The following is a 26900-nucleotide window of genomic DNA, read 5'->3' on the forward strand; positions in this document are numbered from 1 at the left end:
ATTGCTACTATAGAGAAAGTTGGATACTAATGATCATTCTTGCCGGTACTGCTGATTCAAGAGCGTTACGTACGTTTGAAAAGTGAATAAAGAAAATAATGAATAATGAAGGGAGAGAGAGAGAGAAAGCAAATAATAATATTCATTAGATCCATCAAGGCGGTGGAAAAAAAAAAGAAATAACTACACGGGGAAAGTGGGGCTTGTGCAAATGTCGTGTGTTCAGATTTTGTAAAAATTCTGTTCGTGAAATTGCAATTGAGAAATGAAAAAGAAACCAATACAAGCATTCAGGGAGACAAAGACAAAGATAGAGATTATTATTTTGTGAAAGTGTGATAAAAGGAAGAAAGGGTCTCTGCTATCAATATGACAGTTGACGATAGAGGGAAATCCGAATATCCGGAAATGGTTAACGGATCATTATTCGTACGATCGGAAAGTCCAACTATTTTTTCATTTAATCGTACCTAAGCATATCGCTCATTGTACAAGTCAGGAATTTCTTCTTAGGACACATCCAATTATATCTTGTCATTATTATTTTTCATTAATTTTTGCGTTATAAAAAATATCATTAATCAGAACTCCTTCAATTTTCTACACGAAAGATACGAGGAATGCACAAGTTTAAGATTGAATTGGCTTAAAAAGTTCAACTCCGGACGAGAAATTCCCATTTCTTTTACCTTTTTCATCGTCAAAATCGAATCGTATAAATAAAAATGAGAAGACAAGTGAACCTAGCGATTACAAAATGCAGCCTAATTCGAGAATGATGCTACTCAAAAATATCGTCGGTCGTGAATATAGTAAACCGTGGCAATGCCGAACATCGCTCCTCCACTCAAAAATCTAATACGCATGCCCTCGCTTACCTCCTCATTACACCGCACCTCGTCCTGCCCACTTATCCATCAATCAAATAAATATATCAATTGGGATAAAAACATTAATGAAAATTTATCAAATGAGAAAGTAAGATTGCGCGCTGTCATCGGACGACGATTGTTTTTATTTCGATCTCTGACGAAAATTTGAAAAGGAAGAGTATATGTGGGTCGTTATCGTCTCGAATTAGGAATTATAATAAGCACACCAAGACGCGAAGTGCGTGAAATTTAAATGAAAAATACAGTCAATTTCGTACCCTTTGTAACCACTGCGAAACGAGAAACAGATGTTAGAGAACAAAAATGATGTTTTTTTCAAAAGTAGATTTACATTTTTTTGAAATTAACTTTAAAACATAATTTGCTTAGAAAAAAAAATGATTATACTTTGTAGAGAAAATGATTGACTTTGATTGCCATCAATAAATCGCTTCGGGCTCAAAAAACTCTAAAATCTCAGTTTAGTTTTCGTTTTCTTTCTTTTCAATTTTTATTTTCGAAATAATTATCAATATCAAGCTGTCAATTAAACCAAAAAATAAAGCGACGAAAAGAGGTGAAAACACGCGAGATGAAAGATTGTGTAAAAAACGGGGGAGGAAGGGAAGAGTTGCGAGAAGTTGGATCAGTGAGAGCCACGATTGTAAAATGACGAAATACAAATTGAGAATGTTTGCAATGAATGGCCAGGCAAGAAGAAGAACGAGGTAAAACAAAAACGTTAATAAACCTATAAAAGAAAAATATCAGAGGAAATAAATGAGCAACGTTAGTTGAGTGACTCTAGCCTTACGATGAAGAAACGATCATTTTCTAACCGCTGTAATTTATATTATCTATAAATAGTCAAAATGTAAAATATATCTGTGCGCGTGTGTATATTTCCGCGAATCATCGGAGCAAACAAAAAATATTATTTAAAAAAATTAAAAGAAGAAACGAATCAATTTCTCTGTTCAAGATCGATTTTCATTATTCGAGATCACCGCCGATATACACACACACGCCCAGATACGCGTGTACATAAATAGGATGGACAAATAAATTGAAGTGATTGAGAAGGGAATTAAGGAATAATAATAATAATAATGATGATGATGATGATGATGATGAAAAACGTGTCACAAAGTCGCGTGTTACAGAAAGCTCGCAGCCAATTCTCTTGAGAGTTCCGCGCACACAATGTAGGATAGAAAAAAATAATAATGAATAAGAATAAAAAAAAGAAGTAAGAATAACTGCGCGATCAGACACGAAGAAAAGCCAAGTTTATTATAGAGAGAAGAAAAAACTGATTTAGGAGCAGAGGGCGAGAATGAGAAAGTACAATAGTTTCTAAGTATTGACCGTGAGATCTCGCGAGCTTGAATTTCTCACGTCCATACACACGCGAACATACATACTACGATACTACATACACAAAGAGAATTACGCGATTGTGTGCATGTGATTTAGAAAAAAAATCTTGAAATAATACGATGCAGCGGACGATAAAATGCCTCTTTCTAATGTTTGACTAAACAATGCAGAAAAAATATGTAACAAAATCTAAATCTTCGTCCAGACCCTGCAAAGGCCTATTCAATTCATTTTTGTGACATCTCTCTCTTTTATTTCCAACGAAAAGATTATCTCCTCGAATCTGCATGAAACGATTGATACTCCCTTGTCGTGCATTTTTAACGAAATAACAATTTTGATAATGAAAAATGAAAAATAAAAAAAAGCAGGTGAAACGCACTTTAAAATCGTACTATTTTAATTGCATAATTATACGAGCATACGGCTCAAACCTTTTTCGAAAGAAAATATGACAGAAAATGAAGAAATCATTCCTTATTTAAAGAAACATTATTTCCTGGATGAGTAAAAATAAATACTACTAGAAGCGCGATCAATATTGGATATTGTGTAAAATATTCCCATGTTCAGAGGTCGAAAAATTAAAGAGGCCTTGCCGAATTGATAGAGTTGACATAAACGTGTATCGAAGAGCTCATGCGCGTCGTCTGGACCATCCGTGAATTGGTTTTTCTGTGATGGATAACGAAATTTTTCATAAAAATCGGCAATAAAAAACGAATTTTTGAGGAAAAACATGAATTGCGGATTTAATCGTGAATGGTGAAAACTTGGTGGCTCGAGATGAGAAAAATGCTTTGTGCGAAGACAGATTTCCTATGTATTTTCTACGATTTATTTTTCTACGTGTGAAGCATTGTCTCGAACGACGAAGAAGTCTCCAAAAAATTCTCGATTCCGAATAATTGATACAAGATCCTTGAGAAATTGTCATGGCAAACGAGTCCCAATCACCGTTCATCGTCGTTTGGACGTCAGAAAAAGTGGAAATAATAAAAAACGAACAAAAGAAAGAAACAGAAGAAAAATAAAAGTAAAAAAAGTAAGAGAAGAAAAGATGATGGGAGACGATGAAAATTATTCGTCGCGGTTCGTTCAGAGGCATAACTGTAAGCATAATCGCAATTGCTTGAGCTTCAGCACACGTTTTATAGTAATCGCTACTGTTCGAAGACACGAGAGAAAATGAAAGAAAGGGAGAAAAGATAAAAATCGTGACGATTAGAGGATAATAATTATTTTAGGATGAGAATGTAAAATAAAGAGAGAAAGAGAGAGAGCGTGAGAGTGCATGTGAAAAAGAGAGGGAGGGAGAGGGAGTGCCCGAGTCCGCTTGTGCCGTGAATATAAATGATTAAATATAAACACACATATATATATATATTTTTTTTTTAGGAAGCGCGTGAATTAGAAAAGCTTTTTTCGAGGCGTGTTAAAGTTGGGCTAACGAGAACGAAAGAGTGAAGAAAGCAAAATTTGCGATGAGTTTTTCATGAGTTTGGGAAAAAGAGTGAGTGAGATCGAGGGAGGTTCGTTCGTGAGGTAAGGGCCTAAAAGAAAACCAAACAAAAATAACCATTCGTTTGCGCACTATGTACGACGAGGAGCGTCGTACATAGTTATAATTATACAGAGCAAAGTTGAGAAAATAAAATCATTTAAACGGTTGAAAAGAGGGTGCAAAAAAATTGAGAAAAAAAAACAACGCTGAGGTTAATTCGCAGCGTTTAATATTAGTTGATCGATTACAACATGAACAAGAACAAGTGGAAAACAGTGAAACCAAAGATATAATCAAGATAGCAGAACAGTTGCAAAATCTCCATTATGAAGAAACAAAAAATATATATATACACAAACACGCGCGCAAACCCAAAAAGAATTGCAATTATTATTGTTAAAAAAACACAAACTCGTGATATCTCGTGAGTGAAAATAAAAAATGAGAAATTAAATTTAAAATGCCGATAAAATGTAATTGTAAATGAAAATAAAAACCGCGACTCGTCATTCTCGCTAAGGACTATTAGAGAATATCGAAATAATCTGTAGTTATACCGAATTCGACAAAGTTTTCCACACACTCGCACACGAACATACGTCAAAACACAACACACATACCATTTACGAGAACCGTGAATACTTTCGAACGAATTATAAAAGAAAAAAAAAGAAAAAACAAGCAATGGAGAGATACAAAAGTAACAATAATATCAATACAAACACCATCGTTTCATCGTTTATTATCTCATCGAGTTACGCGATGGAGAAAAAACGAAAAGAGAACCGAGTACAATTTGACGATTGAAGATTCAAAGGAAGAAAGGAAAGAAGCAAAAATTTGAAAAAAGAAACAAAATATAATTAGATATTTGCGCGAGTCGTGAAAATTCGCCTCTGGAGTTCCCCATGTTTACAAATTTATCCTTCCGCGATGCTTCATTCTTCGTTCTAATTTATCCTATAATGTTTTATTTCTCTAATTTTATATAGAATTATGATTTTCATGCCTGATATTTGTAGACCGTCATGGAAAATCATAGCGACAACATTCGCGCAAAATAACTTTTTGCTCGTAATAACAGATTGAATATTTTATTTTCACATGTAAATAAATTGGGGAACTGCATGAGCGAGTAGTAGCAACCACGAGTCGAAACGAAAAGGGATAGAGATGAAAAGAGTGCGATGAAAATGAGGAGAACGAGTAAAAATAAAACTTGCCGTACCGCAACTGTAATGAATTAGTGATATTCGCGATTCTAGATAGACTGAGCCATTTAATTAACGATAGGCTAGATTTAAACACTTGTGTATAACGCGAATCGCGAGGGAGAGAAAGAGAAAGAGAGAACGAAAAATAGATGAATGCTGAATAAAAAGAGAGAACAAGCACAAGAATCAGCGAAGGAAGTTGTACGTGAGGTCTTCGGTGTTGGAGAAATCATTTTTCTATAGGCATCCCGCCGAACAAATAGTCGAAAAAAAAGGAAAAGAGTTGGATCACGGTTGATATTTACAATCTAGCTGCGAGCAACACCGTGGCCTCCGAGAAATTCGCTTCAAGATTGTAACCCATGAACAAACAATCGTTCAAATGCAAGTCGAAGATACAGACCGAGTATATTGTTAATATTGGTTATCAGGATATTCCCAATTTTTTTCTCACTCACCACCTGTTTTATCACTTTATTTTTTAATCTTCCATAAACACCCAAATCCGCGAGTATCCATAAAAAATCAACATAAAAAGTATATTTACGAAAATTATTCATTTATGAAGCAGTAATTAATGTTCCCTTTGGACTTGAGAATTCCGATCAAATCATAATCATTCCTATCGATTACTTTTCGTTCGGATACAACTTACTGTAAAATATAATACGAACGGCATTTTTATTATTATGCTCCTCTGAATTTTCAATTCTCATATATTTTTCTTCGCACTATCAATAACAGTGAATTTCACATATTCACAAAGATTTTAAATTACAAAATAACTCGGCAAATGCAGGGTGCAAACGTGAGTGCGTATGAATATTGACGGAATAAAACGGAAAATCCACAAGAAAGAGCAATATAGGAGATAGTACACTCTGTATAAGACGATAAATATATATATATATATAAATACATATATATACATACGTGCGAATATTTATATATATGTATATACGATCTCAAATGTAAAAAAAAAAAAAAAAAAAAACAATTAGGCGAGATACGTCCCCGGTTTTAAGGACAATTAGACTCGATCGATCAAAAGTGCTCAGCGAGTTCCATACGCGGAAAAAAAACGAAAACACACATACACACTCACCCCCCCCCCCCCCCCACTCACTTACTCACGCGCAACATCTATTATAAATATGTGCTTTATATAGTTTAACAAAATAAATCATTGAAAAAATCTATCGATTGTTTTCTCTCCGGATTATGGCCGTGTGTTTCCGTCACCAAATTTCATTACCTTTTCTCTTGAAAAATATAGAGTTCCTTTTTACATAGAGCAGCTTATTCTATAAACATACGAAAGGGGAAGAATTAGAGTCATGGAATGAGGAGATCCGTGGTGAAGCGAGCCATCTGCAAGGCTCTCGAACAATCACCGACAAGTTCCAACTCCAATTCGTGTTCCAATGCTCTTGCAGCTTTCATCGTTCGATCTTCCATGTCCTCGATATCAACGTCGGAAAATTTCTCACGAAGAAGACGTACGATCACTTCCAATTGACTCGGACTCCTGTAAAATCGCGTTGTACAACATAATATGTTTCAATGATGGAATAATCTTTCATTCGGTAAATTGAAAATGGTGGATTTTTATATCGAACGAGAGTTTTGAGAAAAACATCGTTGACAGGGTTCATTATGGAACTTACCGAGCTGATATACGCACGGGAGCGTCAGTACCATTGATCGCGAGTATTTCGAAGATGCAGTGTCGATAAAAGTCGTTAGCTTTGGCAACGTATACGTCAGGCATTTCATCGCCGATGCTGTTGAATCCGTTATCATCGAGGAATTCGTCGAGTCGAGCACCGATGCCTTCTTTATCGATGGGGATAATGATTTCACGCTCGACGCAGATGGATTTCAACGCGAGCACAGTATTTTCAGCGCCGAACGAAAACTTTGGTGCAAATGTTTTATCTTTTACGTTATCCGCGGTCAAGCGGAAAGTCGGTATGGGAGTTTGCAAATTGTTTTCACCCATACTGTACAATATCGTACCGAAAGCCTCGAAACAATTTTTTTCTGCAAAATTAGGAATATCAAGAACTATCGTCGCTATCGTCTTATCGACTTCTTCCGATGCAAGCTCTTCGGTTCTCGTAGCCATCGAATCGGTTATCTCCCAAAATGATGAACACCCCCGAATCTCTGCTTCGTCCTTCATCATAATGTAGGCTCGGAGGTTTTTAAGGGTTCTGAAATAGAGACCGTTCGCTCTAACATATCCTCTTTCTGCTAACCTATATATATAAATTTATATTCATCAAACTTGAAGCATCCTAAAAATTTTCCAGCGCGCCAATCAACGGTATTGTAAAATTTTTCTAAATTTTCCATTTTTTCTTTCCTCGACATAGCAGCATTCGCGGTTGGGTGACGACCCGTAGCAGCAATAAGTACAACGAATGGCTTACGTGGGTAGAAGAGAAAGATAAAAAGACTGGGCAAGCGCGCGATGGCGCGATGCAAAGATGAATGAAAATAAAAAGCATATAATCAGCGTTTCGTTTTGACCCACCCATTGCATAGCAGAACCGTCGTCAAAATCTCACAAAGCGGATGTTACCGAGATAAGGAAAATACACGAGCCTCGTCTTCTTTCTCTATACCGAGAGGAATTTTTCATTTTTTTTCTCTTCGTTCACTCTCGAATTACTGCAACGCAATTTTCATGATGATCGTAAATATGAGGGAAAAAAATGGCAAACTCTGACGCGCTCGAGTTGCTCAAACTGTTGAAAGTTGAGCCGTAAAACGGAGGAAGAAATCGGTGTTGATAAGAATAATTCAAATTTTCATGAATGATGAAGCGAGTGACGGGCTCCACTCCGAAGAGTCCCAAAGGTAAATGAAGACAAGAATAGACCAACTGCTCTGAGAGAATCGCGTGCCAGCATTAACACTCGTGAGCATCAACGAAACGGACCACGAGTGCATTTTTAAAAGGCGCGTCTCTACGCACTATCCGCTCAATCTCGCACGCACGAACGCTCGCTCACGCGCGCGCGCGCGCGCGTACTTATCCTCGGAACGAAATGAATCACGCGTGTATTTATATACGAAATGACAAATTTTATGCATTTTTTTTAAACTACAAATTCCAAGTTCTATGACCGCGCGCAGTGCCGGGAGATCTAAATTTGTCATTACGAGATTCGTCTAAACGAAGATTTCTCAGGAAATTATCTTGAAAAACAGAAGTCGAATGAGACGAGTGTTTTCGCAATTGAGTGCAGTTGAAAAAGTGCTGACGCTCAAACGACAAATGAATTCAGCATCGTTACACGCTCGCGTTTCACAGTCATGACGAAATAAATGGAATCGCGAAAGACATTGAATCAGCGAAAAATCTCTTTTGCTCGTTTGATGCACGAAAATTATAGTGTCATCATCTCAAAGAGACTCGCGCAGAATGGTATATTCATGCGAGAACGATTAAAGAGCCTATCCGCCATATCCGGGCGGATGTGACGAGTCGCGGAACGCGAACCGAGACGGAACGAGTTACCATCGGATAACAGTTGCTACAAATATTACACAATTATGCGAGAGGACCGAAATTATTGCATTAGCCACGAATCATCATTATTCTAATGACAGAGATGATTTTCGAAAAATCCTGCGAATTCCGTCAATTGACCTGTACTCGATCGAGCAGATATCTTAGAACAGTTGTAAAATTTCGACTTATTTTTTAATTCGGAACAAGAGATTTGGAAGAAATAAATGCTGGTGAAAGATTATAAGAACGTGTGCAATAAATTTTTAAGGACTTTTTGTGAAAGAGAAACGAGTAAACAAATGGTTTAGGAACACGTGAGTACTGGGTGTGTGAGCAAATAAATCGCGAAGAGAAGTGAAAAATAATGGTCTTTTGTCACGAGAAAGTGTAAATAAAATCGAATGCGTTTAAATTTTTTTCCGTCACTCGTTTTTTTTTCCAGCCAACCTATCAATCGTCGTATAAATATATATTTCTCGTTCCAATCTCTTGCGTGCGATGAATGAATTTTGAGGACAATTTATTGAGAGGTGGAATTTCGCAATGGGCATCTGGGTCCTAGTCCCCCCGGTGCGTGTGATAAACCTTCAATCAATCACTCTTGTCTCTCACTGTCCTTCAAAATCGCATTTATTCGCCTCTTTTTCTATCTCTCCGTGATTTCTCATCGCTCATCGGTTTGCACGGAAAAAAGTGTCAGGCGTGCGGAAATTGCTGACCGAAAATTATAAATCTATGGCTGGTAAGAACTACTCCGTATTGTCTGTCGTTGAAAAAATAATATATCTTTGGTTAACGACACGTGGACAACGCTTTGAGGCGTGAGAAGAACATAACAACAGCCCTGGCATCGATTATATTAGTCGCTTTTGAGAATGATATTTTTGGATTTCTCAAATGTATCTGCATCGTGCAATTTTATGCAGAAGGTCCTCCTACTGCCATTACGAATGATTCAATGGAAGAGAGTAAAATAGATGCGGAGAAACAAAGTAAGAGGGTGGAAAGGAGAATGAAAATAATTGTGAAGCGAGGATTTTGCGCTTGCGCATGGGACGGCCAGCGATGGATCGACCCACGAAAAGGTTCGCCAATCCGGCGCGCACACCTCTATTGCAGTGTCTGTAATCGTACTCTCCCTCCCTCCCTTCCTCTCTTGCTAGGGGTTGAAGAAAGGAGAGATTCGCGAGACAAGCTCTCGAAAGTGGCACAGTCGTTGTCATATATCGAGCTTATCCAACAAAACCGCCAATATTTAGTGACCAGCAGGATGCTCCGAGTGCCGAGACGCTGAGGGAGAATGCAGTGTACCGAAGGCGAGGCTGCTGTGCATCGATGCGCGCGATTCTCCCGGTCTCCCATACAAATTTTATCAAAAATATATGTCAATTTTTAGAAAGCTATTCGAAAGATTTTCGACACCCCGAGATCCGAATGACAAAAGTTTCAAAATTGTTTCACGCAGTTAACGAGTCTTTGGTCATTGCTTTTCTTATCACAAACGCTTATTTTTATTTCAACTTTTCGACTAAATATTAAAAAAAAAACGATAAACTATTTTCCATTTGGTATTAAACAGTAGGTTTTAATGGTTTTGAGTCCCGATATTAAAAAATAATCGAGCATGAAGGAAAAGTCGATGAAAAAGGAAGATCCGAGAGGAGAAAAGAGAGCGAAGAAATTCGATAAAACTCATGAAAAGTGGGACAAAATGGTCTGCGGGATTGATAATGGATGCGGGAATTGTTGAGAAAGGATTAATACGTGATAGGAACGAGAGGCAAAAGAGCCAAGAACTGGAAAACCGCGCAGACTGTGCCAGAAAAAGTGAGAGGAAGGGAGAGAAGGTACAAGCACATTGTGGGAGAACGGCACCCATAACGGCATACACGAAGGGGGACCCTCCCGCGACGCCGAGCACACTTCGACGCCCGGCGTCGTCAATCCGCATCGCCAGTGTTTTGGACGATGCCGCCGTGAACGGCCGCGGCTGCTCCCGCTTTCTGCTCAAATTATAATTACTTCAAATTGTCATTTCTTTTTCATTTTCAACACTACTTTCTCTTTTTTCTTCTCTCTCTCTCTCTCTCTCCTCCTATCTCTCCGGTCTCGTAATTTTTTGTGTAAGAAATTAGTGTTTCGACCACCAAATCGGAGCCATCCACCTTTTACATTCAACAAATAAATAAAACCCGGAAGTGTCAATGTAAACATTGTACAATCGTCATCAGTAGCTGAAATAAAAGGGTTTTCGTTCACGTGTGCAGAGGAGTGTCGGTGGATGCTGGCCAGTCAATGAGCCAGTGATCTCAACACGTCGAGTGCATGCCCATCGAAGGTACGATTAGTTCATTTTATTCGCTCGTTAATCGACATTGAATTTTCATAAATGATCGAAAGAAATATCAACCCTTGAATCGACTACTCGAATGATTAGCTACTACATAATTTTCATCGTTAAAATTATAAACGGTAGAACGTAAGTATTTTCCCAGCATCATGATAAATGAAGTTGGAACGAGCGAGTGTGCCCGGCAACTTGCGATGAAAAATGTTTGCTTGTTTTTTTCTCTCTCTCTCTTTCTCTCCCTCGATAATATTTAGTGACAAAGGTACGTCTCTCGAGAACAATGAGCCGCACTTTGACTTACGGCAGCGACGTCGAGTGCCATCGATTTCACTTCAGCATTTGGCTTTGATTAATCGGCTTCCAACTTCCAACTATTCTTTTTCTTTATACGTGTGTTTGACCAAGTGGCAGTCGAGGGTAGATAAATGCATTCACGAGACAAACCCCATTCTCAGGCTATATAAGAAATTAGCATTCGGCTAAGGGGCAAAATCAGGGGGAACAAAATACACACCCTCCTTGTCTATATGTTGCGGGGCTGCCCGTCTCGCATCCTTTTTACCGATCGACCTCGTGCATTTCATGTATCGATAAATTCATCGAAATTCATCTTTGAAAATTCAATATATTTTATCATCCTATCCCCAATAGAATATAAATGGATATAGAATAGAAATAGATTGATAAAAAAAAACGTGGACGAAGCGGTGGGCCAGTTGAGAGATGATGCTGAAATGCTCCCGGAAAACCAGTTTTCTCTGACGCAAACAAATCTTGGTCCGGCATACATTTGTACCGGATCAATTTGCATCGAAAAAGCTACACACGACATCTCATTCGTATTATTATTATTCGAAAAACGCGAGGCCATGTTTTCTCCTTATATGTTTCCATATATTTTCCTACAAATTTCAAAATTATTGGTTAATACCGCCAATTCATACAATACAAAAAAGCTTCGAAACAAAGTTCAGTTCAATTTAATTTCATCGCAATTGGTGAAATATGAACACGAGCTTAATGATATTGAAGGGAAAAAGAAAAAGTAGTATGCAAGCACTAAGCGGACGATCGGATCCCACCAAATTAGGAGCGAAGAAATACGATAGTTTTATATATGAAAATAAAAAATTGTGCCTAATCATGTTGTCGTAACTGAGCACGAGAGGTCGAGCATGATATAGACGAATTAGACAAAACATAATGATGCATGCTCACTCACGTATTTAGTACGAGCTACACATGTTTCAACTCGATAAACCACACACAAGTTACGCAATTGAAAATTACGCGAAATTACGCGTTACGCGCTCTCAGCAAGTATAATATGCAACGTTTTTCTTCGTATATATGATCAAATGGTACTCGAGAAGACACCCGCGCGATCGGACAAATCCACAGTCGTTTGTCCATCATTTGCCCGAGTTTCGCGCGTCCTTTTCATCATAACCAATAATCTTCGTCGTACGTGCATTCAGGACTGTCCTTTCCGTTGTCTTACAATGCCAAATAACAACTGACGTTTAAGGAAAATTCTCAAAATATCATTTAAATGAATCAACAATAAAACCCTGATCTCACTCAATTATTTTATCCTTTGGTGGACACCCCGGTGGATAACGAAGGTGCTAAAATATTGAAATAACGATAAATAGAATAAGATGAATCGCGTGATAAGCACGTGGGTTGTAAAACAATTGAAGCGTGTGTTACAACACCTAAGCCCGAGAGAGTGGGCCGAGCACGAATCATCGATCGCGGGGGTCGAGTCTAATTGCAATGCTCATGCTCTATTCTGTATTATGTACTCAACGCCCGAAAGACATATACTTGACCGAGAGAACGTGACATTTTAGACCAATTATCATAATTTTCGTGCATTCGTGGGCTCGTTCCAGCTTCTAAGTAAATTACGTAAATGAGGAATGGCGCATGGGGATTAAAGATCCCAACGAGGCAATTAATGATCAAATTATAGAACGCTTAAATTTATTTATCCATCGCGCGACCTTCAAATTTTCGACTTCTTACAAAATCGTTCGCCACACGAATGAAAACAAAAACAATTTTCCCTCGTTCCATTTTCTTGTTGTTTTTTTTTCCTTTTTACTTCGGAAGAAAATCTTTATCCTCATTCGTCGATAAAAACGATATTTGTTGTTATTTTCGAATATTTTTACAGTTCGTTATGAGTATAGAAGGAAGCACGTTCACCGGGAAAAGATGACACCACGACGTCACGTCCTCGCAGGATTACGTAGGACGATCATCGCAGCGGGTGTTCTTGTTCTCATCATACTCGCGCTTTCCAGCCAGGACAATGGGAACAGCGTTCAGCAAACGGGACCTTCGGAGGTAAGATGATTTTTTTTCCCATCGTATTTCGCTATGATTAGGTATCATCGCGGAATTCCGCATTCCCCGGTGATTCCCATACGCAAAGTCCACGCAAACGCGATCAAATCATTATTAAATTATGAGAGAATATCATTTCGTTGATATCATTTGATTTTTTTTTTTCGAGAGTGAGACGAATCACCGGGTTGGACATTACAGCATCGATACGAATTTCAAGTATTTTCGAGAATTTTGATTGAGCACATTTTTTTCATCAGGCTACTGAGAAGAAAGATTTATGACGATGCGGTCGAGCTGCCTGATTTAAAAGAATATTTTTTCAAACCTCGCATAATTTATTAAAGCGGAGAAGAAGAAAAATTTTGCATATTGAAGTTTTGGTGGAATAACGACAAAAAAAATCATAAATGCGACGGACTGAAATAGGTTATGCAATTCTTGAATGGGAACTCGAAACGTTTGTAGTAAATTTTAGAGATTCGAATGACCTCAAGAATTTGCTCATCGGAGCTTATTACTCAACTTGCTCGTCGATATATAGGATCCGATCGTTAACCGATCGTTAAATGGAAGAGATTTCATTGATCTTTCTTGCCACCGAGAATGGGAGACCTGATCTGGTAGTGTACTGCGGTATGATTGCATCGAAAAAAGAAATGAAAAATAAATATGCAAGGGGGGAGGAGAGAAGGGAATGCGAGTTATTGAGGGAAAGAGAGCGAATCTCCATCCGATCGGGAAAAAACCTCGCCGCTTCCGGTTAATATACGCGATGAAATTGGTGAGGAAAAAATATGGTCGGTCGGTTGAATATTGGAGAAGATAGTCGCAAAGATATTGGATTTATAAAAACTGAATTAATCTCGAAAGAACTGCTGAACCAAATTTATATGTCGCTTCATTCGGATATTTCAAAAAAAGTCTCAATTTTTGTTCGATAAAAATGTGAATTTATCTTCTGTCGGAAAAGCTGGTACAGCTTTTATTATACAGAAAGTCAAATCAAACGGTCAATCGCCAATCTATTTTTTTCATGCCCTTTGTCCCCGGACCTCGACAAAAATCAAATTTTCGACCCGGCGTGATTGTCGAACAATCGCAAATTCTTTTTTTCATCCCTTTTTCCGCGCCGTTCCGTGTGTCATTGGAATAATGAGAAGAGCAATATTTTTTCCAAATTCGGAGATCACAGACATTGTCTGCACGCAAATGTGCCCGGACAATATTTTTTATCCTATTTTCCTTTTTTTCGGTGTTAACGCGAATACGAAAAGTTTTCCTGCAGAATGGCGTCTCATGCGTCGTCCGGCAAGGAAAGCTATGAAATATGAAAAGCATTCTCGCTCCGGAGAGAGCCAGGAAAATTGTACCCGTCATAGGCATTCTCTCCTCGCTTCTCACGTGCCGCCGCTCAGACCACTTTTCGTACAACCCCACTTCCACCTTCCACCAGTAGTTTTTCTTTATTTTTTTTCCATCACCGTCTGACTCACGGTTTTTATTTGCTCATCAGTCGCGAGCCACCGAATAGCCGGGTAAATGGTGCGAGGTGAAAAATATATTCCGGCATTAATTCGGGAGAACGATTTGTCAATCACTCATAATATTCCGCATCTTCGCATCCATTCGATACAGTTAGCTAATACGAACGCTGAAATTATTGAGTAAACTTCCGGCACGGAGTTCAATAAAAATCACTTCGAAAAAGGTCGATTGGAGATTAAAAAAATAATACCCGAGTTTCGATCACGAATATAAAATATGCTTTTTCTATTGCGATAGAAACGGGCATGTGGGGCATAAGCAGCGACAGAACACATAAAATATGAAATACCTCTGCAGAGGCACAAGTTGGAAACTCTCGGGTTAGTCGTGATGTTATATCGATGTGTAGCAGCCGGCCTCAATCGACCTGGGCTATGCAGGAGTCGGTTCGCGACACGAAACTAAATTTGCCATGATACGAGTAGAGATGTCTTTTCGTGTGGTAGAGATATTTTTTCTTCGTTTATTCAAACATTTCTAGTCATCGCGTCGGAAGAAAATTCATTCTATATGTATTGGTTAGTAAACATTTTCCGACAGATCGTTACAACTTGAAATATCATTAAATATTGATGCGATTAGGAGTGTGTTGAACGTAAAAGTAGAATTCATGTTGAAAAATGGCAAACCCCAAAATAGGATGAGATGATAGTAGTAAAATACAAAATACTAAAAAGGCACGCCAAGTTTGGCAGACTTCCAGACGCATTGCGGCAGGTGGTGGTTTCCGAACGTTCGAATATCGTCCTTTTAATTTCACTCGAGTCACTGCTTGTGCGAGATGTTAAATAAAAATGGCGTTTTCTTAGCCCGAAAATGTTTGCGCGTGTTTTGAAAGCAAATCGACGCAGAGTCTCGGATGAAGTTGAGGAAGAGCAAACATTACTGTGCACACGCGAATAACATTGTTGTCTATAGGAATAAAAAAACGAATAAAAATTGTCGCTTGATTTTTCTTTTCAACGCTTTGATTTATGAATATTTCCTCGTAAATGTCAAGCGTTGAAAATTGCCATAAGGAAACAATAAATATTCTGCGATGACACCGTAATTACTGCTGGCAAGATAAATCGGTGAATCGGAAATTCACTAGATTTACATATCGAGGAGCGTTCGTCGGAGCTCGCACATATGACGAGCCCGCTCGATTTTCCTTCAGGTAAAAAAGTTGAAGAAATAACGAAAAAAAAAAACTTATAACGAAAATCGACCTCGAGGGAACACGCAAATGAAGAGAAAAAATGGGGACAGGTTCGTCACTTTTGCACGATCAGATCGATACCATTTATTACCACCCAGTTTGCAAACTCGTTCGAAAAAACTCGTTTGCATTTGCATGCTTCATACGAATTTTCATGGATCATGGTCACTGGAAAAGGATCAATTATTAAAAATATCAAGCTCCACTATTGTAGGCAAAAAACTAAAATTGTTTACGACCTCTGGAATTTTCCTATAAGCCACCTACATCGACGAATACTATTTTAAGGTAACAGTGCTGGGAGAATGTCGTTCTTTATGGTACCTAAAAGAGTAAACGATGGATTAAGAAGATCTCTGGGCAATAGTTTCACGACTCTCAAGACTTTTTAATGACGCCGAGAATGCTCATCTCTGTCAGACCCTGAAAACTCTCGACGGAAAAAATGAATGATAAATCAATATCCGGTATAGCAATGATGACCCCCAACCGTCGCTGGATGCATTAGACAAATGAAACTTTTATCTCTTCATTTTTTTAACGACTCAATTCTATTGTTGCTTGGGAAATGAGGCAAGAAATACTCGCTCGGTGTGCCAAACATACATCTTCCGTCTCTGTTTCTATTATTAATTGCTTCCGTCGGCGTCGTCTATTGTCACACAAAAAAGCAAGGAAAATCAGCATTCACGGACGAAAAGTTTATTTATTCTTGTCTCTTGTCGAATGGGTCAAAAGAGGAATTTGAGAGTAAAATTTAAGGGAAGAACGACACTGTTCTCCGTACTAAAAGTATATAATTCAACGAGAAAAAATAAAAAGACTTTTGTTATTGTGGGAGTGCTCGGAATGTCAAGTTGCCGCGCTGTGTTTACTAGGATTCGTAGCGACTCAACGTTTCCTCGACGCTCGCGTATCCTTACTTACTTTCACCGATCACGTGGGATTGCTATACTACAATACTCGAACGGTACGCAGCCGGTGAAATGTGAAGAGGCACGAGCGACGGGGAAACGTTGAGCTGTGTTTCGAGCGGCAGCGAACACAATCGGCCGCGATAGCTGCAGATGTACTCGAGCGCTTCGCGAAGCGTACGATGGCGATAAGTTGCGCCGGGAAGTTGATAGCCATAGCCGAGCTCGATCGGAACTGCTATCAGTTTGGGACTTTGCCGCCAAGAATATAAAATATAAATTCCAAGATGTTCGATCAGGAAGGAATCGATGTTTGTTTTGTTGCCGGGTGTCTGCAGTAGTCAAACTCGGGGTTTCTAAGGAACGTGAGAGAAAAGAAATTTGAAAAAATGAAGGGGGTTCGAGAAGAAATCCGGAGGTGATATAAATCGCTGGAGTGTTTCAATAATATCGATAATCATTTCGATGAGATTGCAAAGATCTTTTTAATCTTGATCCTACGCAGTCAATTCGATTGACACTTACCAATTGAGAGGCGCAAGGACAAAATGTATGCAAATCCTTGGGTCGTTCCCGGGGAATTAATCGAGGCATCGCCGGACGCGAGTGGTGCGTATGCGTACTACTCGTACGTGGAAGGCGGGAGAGAGAAAAAAGAAATGACAACTGACACGAATAGAAATCTGTACGTCCATTTTCTCGTTGCACCATTGCACACAACGCGACAGAGAGCGAGAGAAAATATATAGATGTCTAGGTCGGATGGCCCACATTCGGTCTTGGCGAAGCGGACCGTAGAAAATCAATAAACGTAATGTACAGCGGGCACTTCTGCATCAAAATTCTATGCACGTTTGCTCATCGTTGAGTGAACGAAAAGAGCAACGTTTAATTCGTTCACATTGATAAGAAGTGATCGAATGAATTTGGATTCCTCGCCACTCTCCAAAGCAATTAAGCTTAAATGCGATCGGATCAATGCTGATTAATGGCCAAGAGCCCCTTCATCAGGTCGCAGAAACATTTTAATCCAGATTCCGTTTGTTTCGGACTAGGACTCAATGGGATAATAAAAACATCTTTCGATAATGATGGAAACGACCTCGTATTTGATTTAATACGACGCAACGAAGAGCTGCTCTACAACCTTCAGCCTTTTCCTGTAACATATGAAATTGCATACATGTGTGCAAATCTCGAAGCACATTGATAAAACAATTGTTTTTTAACGGAACGCTTTTACCAGTAGTTATCAGTAGTAACTGCCGTTATGCGCGTATCTACCGCAAGCGGTTCGAACGGTTCAAAGAAAAAAAGTACGTTTTTTTTATGCACTCACTCCGGCATGTCTTTTTTCTCGTGAGAAAAAGGACTCGGAATTCTACTATTACCGGTCGCGTCCACTTTCGTTTCAATCGATGAATTCTAATATTTTAGCTTACCGATCAAACGAAAATGCTTACTTTCTAAATCTTGCGGATTGACCTCCGTCTGCTCGTGCCAGAAATTTGTCGTCCCCTCTTTTCGTTTATTTATTCTTACAATTATGAATATTCGACCTCATCATTTCATTCGCGGTATATCCGCGCTCTTTTATTTTGCACAGGACTCGCGTATCCATAGCATCCGAACCCCCGTCCCCCACCGGTAAAGCTAGGTTTGGGGTGCGCCGGCTTTCGTTTTGTCGTTCTAGCGAGCGGATCGCCTCTGCCGATCTCTATCCTCGCAACGGGACAACGCAGCAAGTTAGCGAGATAACAATCCGAAAATTTGAGAAGATACGATGGAAGTTACGAAAATAAATCAAGAGAATGAAGAGTCGTCGCGATTATGAGCCGGCGATGCGGCGTGAAATGCCTCGCACATGTGCCACAACTCCGCGATAGCGGCACTACCTAGTGCACCCCCAATTCACTTCACTGGTGTAGCTCGAGCGACCGGAGGACCGCTGAGTTGTTACGTACCCAACATTTCTTCGTACGTGTCCGGTGTCCCGAAGAAAAATCTTTAGCGATATTTCTCTCGAATAATCGACGATCGGAGATCAATAAGCCTACTCGTTGAAAACCAGTTAACGCGGATCTCGGGGCCTCTTACGTAATTTGAAAAATTCTGCAAATTATGTCTCGATCGATTTCAATGTAATTTTGTACGAGGATTTCCATTTTGCTAAAAGATTTTGATCGGTTGCTAAAAAAAACGTAGAAATTGAAATATAAAATGAAAAATAATGAAGCGAGCACCCATTGTACGATTTCGATACTTATAAATAACGTGAACAACTGTTTGCGGATGGAGTTAAAGGGAAACGTTTATTCTGTTCAACCCGAAAACCAATACGCGCGTTTGAACCTATTTGCGGAGCTGCTCTGGTATTTGTACCGTCAACGGAATCACGACGGCTATGTTTCGATACGTCATTCTCTTTTTCTATTTCTTTTGAGCAGGATCCGAGTATTGTTAGAGCGGTCCAAAAAGCATTCGACAAAGCAACATTTCCGATATCGATCGTGCGAGCCAAGCGCACACGAAAAGCCGTACTAAAATTGACCAATTGAGAAGCAAAATAATTCCTCTTTAAAAGACGAATTGAAAGTGTCGAATCTCGGATCCTACAACTGCATTGCATTTGTCAAAGAAGGAACAAATTTACAGGAAAAAAAGGTTGTCGATATCCGACTAAACTCCTCGAGTGACCTCGGTGCGAGTACACTCGAGCGCGTCCATTAAAGAGGTAGCCGTGAGCCGGTGGGAGGGTGCTTCTGACCCTGGATTTATGGAAGTGGTGTCCGATACAGAGAAAATTGTGGTAAAAAGCGTCTCAAAAAAGTTGATTTTCCTACTGGTGTTTGGCCAAGAATCAAAAGCAAGTCCTGATCGACCGATCGAGATTAGGCTTTTCCAATTGACGTTATTTATTATCCGTAATGCAATCCCCTCGTTCGAAAATCATTTTTCATACGAATGCATCGTAAAAATGCCTTGCCCACCCCGATAGACGAGCGATCGATGAACGGCTATTATTGCCATGCAACCGAGGAAGTGCGAGGAGCTCAACGGGCGGAATTTCTGGAGCTTTTCTTCGCCATTGGCAAATACGAGACCGTTGAGGGTTAGGAATAATAAAAAATAATTTTCAAATGTTATGAAACGAAAAATTTACGTAATCCAAACGCTGGAACTTGAACACACACACACACACACACACAAAAGTGTGAAAGAACAAAGGGGAGAAGAAGAATATCGAGACCTTGTCTATCCGGCGGGGAATGCAGGCAGCGGAGGCGTTAATTCGAGTAGGAATGTGCTTATTTTTTGCTTTCACAAACCAAGATAGGCGTGAGGGTAAAGGCCTCTCGAACGATAAGTGCCACTAGACTCACCTTTTTTCATACTTCTATCCGCTCGATAAAAGTCAAAAGGAAGGATGATGTTGAAAAGGAGAAGAGAGCCAGCCGGCAACTCGTGACTTCGTTGACGAACGAGATACGTCCTAGAGATTTGCATACGTAAAGTTCACAAAGTGCTATTAAGACTGACATAAAAGTGAACGAGAAGCAAAGCTCCATTGGATCTGAAACTAGTCCGTGTGAGTTTTGAGTACGGTACACACGCGCAAACACACGTTCGTCTTGAATATTTATCCGCATTGTTTACTTGGCCATAGGGAAAAAAATTTTCTTGGAATCGTCTCTGGCGCATTTGCAAGATTCATTACGAGTCTGAGTGAGGGGAAAAAATATTTAATTTAAAAAAAAAAATAACGAATGAGTGAAAATAATAATATTCTCTGTGAGGAGCGGAATGAATTTTTCAAGTGACAAAATAGCTTCGATCGTTCTCATTTTTCTTGGGTTTCATTGATGCAGGAAGAGCCAGGACTGACACCGGAGGAAAAATTAATGGAACAGACTACGGCGGCCGAGACGGAAATCCGACTCGCAATGAGGCGCAAGTATCTTATGGAAAAGTGTTCTCAGGAGGGTCTTGATCGTCCTGGCAACGATTCGCTTCATCGACCAAACGCCTGGGAGTTTCTCGTCAATAGGGAATATCATTTGATATGGTGCAACGTATTCAAAGCCGCTTCTACTTCCTGGATGTATAATTTCAATTTGCTCGCTGGGTAAGCTACGTTACTTTCCGTTTTGATCGTAATTGAAATTTCAAGCGTCATACTCCAAGCTCCGAAAACCGCTTATTTTTTCACAACCATATATAAACTTGTTGGAATTAAAATTCAATCGGAATCTGACAATAATTGTCGTCAAACAATAACGCTGATAATACAATAATCGAACAACAATGAGAAGCGAGTCGCGCCAAATATTGCGTTGAAAATTGACATGAAACGCCTCGTATACATCCAGCACGCATATATTCATATAAACGAAATTATCCGCCGCCCCTCCCCCTCCCTCCCTCCCCCTTTGATCGTCCTTGACCTCGTGTAAAGTTGCAGTGGCATGATCGTTGAAACGAGTCTACAATTGACAACGTTTTGTTGCAATAACGATACTCTTCTATGCATTATTCCACCATTCGAAATGTGCACGCCTATGTACCTACAAATACGTAATGCATCTATTTGGACAAAAAAGGTTAGATAACTCGCGGTCGTATATATATATAATTATAAACCAATTTATCAAAGGGGCTTTGAAAGCAGAGAAATCCAGCGTAATTTTGGATTATATTCCGCAAAATAATCGCGGGGTAATTGAAAAAAATGATCGAGCTCGAACTCGAAAAAGAGAAAGAAAAAAAGGCATTTCCCGCATTTCCCGACAGGAAATTACAAGGATTCTGTGTGATCGATCGATTGAAAAATTGACAGGTATAGCCCGCAGTTTTTAAAAGCTTCGAAAGCGGTACCGGTGTCGTTGGCAAGACAGAGGTATCCAAGACCAACGGCGGACGAGCTTGCGAGGTATTTGAACGACAGCGTAAGCTTTCTCATTGTAAGACATCCCTTCGAGCGTTTGCTCAGCGCTTATCGGGACAAACTCGAGCAGAGTTTGCCCCACACTTTTCACAGCAAACTCGGCACTCACATCGTCTCCCAATACAGGCGCAAGGTCGGTTTACGTTTCTCCTCTCTCACTTGAAGGAGATTCCGAGTGCTTTTTAATTTAATGATGCTTTTTCTCGTTATTAGGATCCAAAAAAAGGGATACGACAGGGTCCGAGGTACCCTCACTTCGAGGAATTCGTCAGATGGCTTCTGTGCGAGTGGCGAGCCGGGTACGAGCTCGACATGCATTGGACACCGGTCGTGAATTTTTGTACACCGTGTCAAGTCCGATTTGACGTTATTGCCAAATTCGAGACCCTTCACGTGAGTTTTATGCTCGAGAGAACAAACAACGACCAGGACACTTATCCGAGAATCGAGCCAAGCCGAAAATGGCTTCCGACCGTGAACGAAATTACGAATGACCCAATTTTTCATACTCGCGCTAAACGAACGGGGAAAGCGTACAAGTGTGAAGCGTAGTTCCAATGATATTTATACTACTGCTATCTTGAGATTAAGTTTTACCTGATAAAATCTCCGTGGTGACTTGACGTCGAGGCTTTGCATCGTATCGTCAAGGATATAATCGAATAAGATTTATTTGTCCAGTTTCCAACGTGCTCAACATATTCCAAGCCCTTTCTTCGAGTCAATTCATAAAAACTACTTTTTCCTTTCGGTAATAAGTTTAAAAGACAAAAAATGAATTCTCGAAACCAGAGATTGGCCATCGCCCATTATTGTTTTTCTTACTTTCAAATTATCTTTCATTCATAAACGACCGAATGACGTTTCAATCTCGATAGAATTATCTATTGTTCCTTCGCGATGAATCATAAGCGAGAATACTTACGTGTGAACTCGATGAACGGACATCACGGCGCGATTATTTCTCACGTCTTACATAGGAAATAATAAAAAAAACTTATTAAACGCGCGGCAATGCTAACGCGCGGAATTCATAACATTGTAATTCATTTGATCTTCAAGATTTTTCTTCCTCTCATTTGTACAGGATGATCAGAATTATCTGATAAAACAGGCTCACGTGGGACATATTATTAAGCCGGAATGGAAGAATCCGACTCGTGGAGTACAGACGAAGGACGTGATTAAAAATTATTTCGCTCAACTTACAAAAAGTCAGATTGCCGATCTCTACGAAATGTTCAGGTTTGCTTGTTTTCCCGTTTTTTTTTCCTCCGTTCCTGTCACATTCCCCGTTATCAGATTTATAAATCATAGCAAAAAACTAATGACAACGAATTTCATTGTTTGCAGATACGACTTTGTCCTATTTGGATATTCGCCGGACGACTATTTGGCGATCGGGAGCGATGACGTAACGCCGTTAGTTTGTAGAAAATAATTTCGATTATTGCGAAGGCTCAGCAGCAACGCAATCACAAATTGGCAATCATTATAAACTTCTCACTTTTCAAGGAGAAAAATTAAGAGAAATTCAGAAACAACGAATGCGAAAAGTGTCTTCATATGCGGAAACACATTTTTTTTACACAACTTACGAGATAATAAAAATCGTTTGGGAATCACCCAAATGCAAATTCCTACTTCACTTTAACGTTGCGAGGTATGAAAAAAAGAAAAGTTAAATAATAAGATTTAACGGGCGACGATGTTTGGGCGCGTGGCCTACTTATTTGAAGAACGTAACTCGTGGTTAAATTTTCATTCTGTGATCAAAGTCGATTGAACTTGGAGAATTAAGGAGAGAAAAACTTCCCTCCGACACCACCGAATGGATGACTTTGAAGCAAGATTCTCAAATTTGTGTGCTTCCATCACGAAACATTAAAATAATCATGACAAGAAAAACTTTCAATAGAACAACCGAGAGATTCTCGAACAAATATTCCGAGGGATACGAACGCGAAGTAGAGCGAATCTGTAGAAGAAAAGGTATTCGTCATCTCCGAGAGATTTTATACTCTAACACGTTCGTACATAAAAGATAAAGACAAAATGTTCCAAGGTGGATAGCGATAATGAAAAAAATAGGAAGTTCGACTTGAAATATTTCAATTCCCAACGACAATGGTATTGACATGCGCAATTGTTTTGAGTCCATATAAAACTTTTTTTTATCTCATCGCTTCAGAATCTCGTTGAATCGTTATGATCGGTGATAAGTGAAAAAAATGAAAATGAAACTAGATTAAATAACGAACGATTGAAATTCCATGCAATTATTCTTCTTGAACATGTTTTTTTTACAGGTTTTTGAGATTCTATGATTTCATCGTTGTTTCTGTATTCCTTGATGAATGCAAACGATAAAGGCATTAAAAATAAAATCACGAGCAATTATTCCTATTGTGAAAAATTTACCGGGGATAAAAGAATTGCTACACATTTGTAACTTGACTTTACAAAATAGACAAATTTTTGGCTGGTTTAGGTACATTCTATATGCACCTACCTACTCACAAGCCCAAACATTTTTCCCCCTGTAGGCTCAGATTTTTGAAATAACAGAGTTTTGAGACATATAAAAAATAGAAAAAAAAGCAATTTTGAGCTTGATCCAAGGCCTCTACAATGGTGTCCTAATACACGAGCTATCAATTCTGATAAAACAACAAAAAACGATTCAAACATCTAATACAGCGTGTATTCGGTTGTAAATATGTAAATGTACAAGATAATCGTTTGAAATATAAATATATGTTTTACATTAGAAAAATATTGGTTGTTGATCGTTAATGATTTTTTTCATTTCGTAATCAGGTACAAATTATGTACGGTAGTAAATATGTCGAGATCGGATAAAGAATGAGAAAATATAAAATAAACATTACAGTTTACTCACCGACTCGATGTATTCTTGAGTCCGATCCCCATGATCCACTTGTCATTGATGATACGTTGCCAAACATCTTTAATTTCCAATATTTGAGAAGGTTCTTTCTCCTGTGATCGTTTTTTCTTAATTACCGGCTCTCCCGTTACCTGGTACAACTTGAAAATGAAAAAGCACAAAAATGTGGTTATATTCGCAATATTTACGCTCCACTCGATGAAAATGCAGTTTTAATTAATACAAATCGTTAACCAAAAAATAATAAAGTAAATACAAACTTACTTCACTGTCTGTGTCAGAGTCGATACACTCACCGCAAGTTTCACGAACGTTCAGTTTTTTGATTATTTTCTCGGTCAAAGCCTTCACTCGATCGACATTACATCTTGCTTTTTCGATTCTTTCGGTTGTATCGTGCATTTGTTCGAGCAAATGTTCTTCCACTGGATTAATAATGGAGGAGGAAGATTTTATTACAGTTTCTTCCTCGTCACTCGGAAGGAACAAATCGTCGTCTGAGATATCCATCGGTACGGTACACGGTGATAACTGCAATTTCAATTCTTCCGTTGCTTTCATATTTTTAAACAAATTTGAGATTCTGATCGACCGCTAAATCGGATTGACAAACTATACAAATCCAGACATCGAAGAAAAGCTTTGCGCTTGCGCAAAGCTTTATACATAAAGGATTTCCCGCTTTGATTACCAGAATGCTGATTTATTGGCGGGAAATTCGAAGAAAAAAACAATGACCAACAGATAGTTTCATAAGTATTTTTTCCGATGCAGACACGACATTTGTAGACTACAAAATTATGAGAACCACAAAGAATTAAATTAAAAGTTGCGCCGGTCAAAACTGAACCATTTATAGCTCAAAATTTTTCTTTTTTTACTATACATCGGTGCATCTCGCGGCAAGTTTCGTTAATGTATTATTTAAATGGCGAAAATTTATCGTGCTAGCCAATTTTATCGTCTACGCGTGTTTAATATCAAGTGATTGAGTTTGCGACATTGAAATAACCGTTTGAATATCATTTTCATATACTCACTGAACGTTTTTTTTCTCGCTGGAGCAATGCAATTAGAGAACAGTAATGAGAGGAAGAGCTGAGTGAGTGATCAACAAACCGAAGAACCGTGATAAAGTTTCTCAAACGTACGAAACAGAAAAATGCGGACATACGTGACCGGCACCCGCATATCGAACAGACACGAACAGGCACAAACGAGTTCTAACGCGACTTTTGCATTGTTTGTTATTGCTGCGCAGTTCTCGATGCGCGTTGACAACTATTGTGTGGGCACTGGCCGGTGGCGGCGACAGCGGCGCGCTTCCCGTCAATCCCGTCCTTGCCGACATATCGTACCTGCGTGAACTTAGCCGACTGATTTTGGATTTATATTTCAATGTATAACTTGTTCGGTAGGTGGTGCTTTTTTTTTATTTAATCCAATATTAAAAATGACCACCGTATCTCCGTACCGTTGAAGACGAGTTGAAAACATCTTATTGAAATCAAGGTAAGAAATAACTGTTATTAATAATTTAAAAATTAATCACAACGGAACATTGAAATAGTAACCACGGATTTCCTTATAAAATCTGAAATCATCGGTGTTACGAATCAACCTCGATTTACTCAAAAATCTTAGTATTTGGCTTCGTAGCCTAACCTTAATTTTGGAAGAATCTCGTAATAATTACAGAAATTAAACGAATATCAAGCATGCTCCTGTATGCTAGATTGATCTACAATATATTGCGAACAATATGATATTTAAATAATCGATAGCACATCAAACGACAAAAAACTTTGAGGTTAACTTGTTTGCATAAATTTTAAGAATTCGGTGTTGCAAAATATTTCATCAGAAATTAAAGATTCGGAATTGGTTGTACAATGAATGGGAAGTTTATATATTCTATCACTGTTGCACAGATACGTTGCTTGCGTGATGGCAGAGGAGCGTATGCCAAAACTAAATCTGAGCAAGGACGCTCTAAAACTTACGGTATCGGATCTTCATTATATGCGAATAGTGGAACAAGTCAACAAAGAACGAGTGCAGCACTTGAAAAAAATGCGTCTTGGTTGTCGTATATTAGGCTGTTCTCTAGCTGCATTTGCAATCGGCATTTACTCTTACACAATATATGCAGTCAAACAAGAAAGATTCTTGGACGATTTTGA

At 38.9% G+C, this 26900-nt stretch overlaps 2 protein-coding genes across 3 annotated transcripts; one reads left to right on the forward strand and one right to left on the reverse strand.

Moving 5' to 3' along the window:
- Positions 1–4307: 4307 nt before the first annotated feature.
- Positions 4308–25924, reverse strand: LOC122415816 (uncharacterized). 2 transcript variants are annotated; one of them, XM_043428316.1, is made up of 5 exons: positions 25758–25924; positions 24982–25248; positions 24709–24857; positions 6638–7186; positions 4308–6498 (listed from the first exon to the last, which is right to left on the reverse strand). In XM_043428316.1, exons 1-5 carry the CDS (start codon positions 25887–25889, stop codon positions 6306–6308), a joined length of 1290 nt encoding a protein of 429 aa, XP_043284251.1. In that variant the 5' UTR covers positions 25890–25924; the 3' UTR covers positions 4308–6305. The 2 variants fall into 2 exon arrangements, with proteins under 2 accessions (XP_043284251.1, XP_043284252.1); XM_043428317.1 differs by lacking the exon at positions 25758–25924 and having other exon boundaries at positions 24982–25347.
- On the forward strand, positions 10427–24584 carry LOC122415818 (carbohydrate sulfotransferase 11-like). The gene is made up of 7 exons (XM_043428319.1): positions 10427–10831; positions 13026–13198; positions 20731–20987; positions 21699–21939; positions 22020–22199; positions 22894–23051; positions 23160–24584. The coding sequence occupies exons 1-7, from the start codon at positions 10819–10821 to the stop codon at positions 23245–23247; spliced, it is 1110 nt and encodes a 369-aa protein (XP_043284254.1). The 5' UTR covers positions 10427–10818; the 3' UTR covers positions 23248–24584.
- Positions 25925–26900: the final 976 nt, after the last annotated feature.

This window comes from Venturia canescens, chromosome 9 (genome assembly GCF_019457755.1).
Source record: "Venturia canescens isolate UGA chromosome 9, ASM1945775v1, whole genome shotgun sequence".
Taxonomy (NCBI): domain Eukaryota; kingdom Metazoa; phylum Arthropoda; class Insecta; order Hymenoptera; family Ichneumonidae; genus Venturia; species Venturia canescens.

Excerpts from the sequence above, each read along its gene's own strand:
- LOC122415818 (XM_043428319.1), top strand. Across the intron at positions 20,988-21,698 it reads AATTTCAATTTGCTCGCTGG|GTATAGCCCGCAGTTTTTAA; the intron begins GTAAGCTACGTT and ends AAAAATTGACAG. Across the intron at positions 21,940-22,019 it reads TCTCCCAATACAGGCGCAAG|GATCCAAAAAAAGGGATACG; the intron begins GTCGGTTTACGT and ends TCTCGTTATTAG.
- LOC122415816 (XM_043428316.1), bottom strand. The coding sequence starts at position 25,889 with ATGTCCGCATTTTTCTGTTTCGTACGTTTGAGAAACTTTATCACGGTT. Across the intron at positions 24,858-24,981 it reads ACTCTGACACAGACAGTGAA|TTGTACCAGGTAACGGGAGA; the intron begins GTAAGTTTGTAT and ends TTCATTTTCAAG. Across the intron at positions 7,187-24,708 it reads CTCAAGAATACATCGAGTCG|AACCCTTAAAAACCTCCGAG; the intron begins GTGAGTAAACTG and ends TCTCTATTTCAG.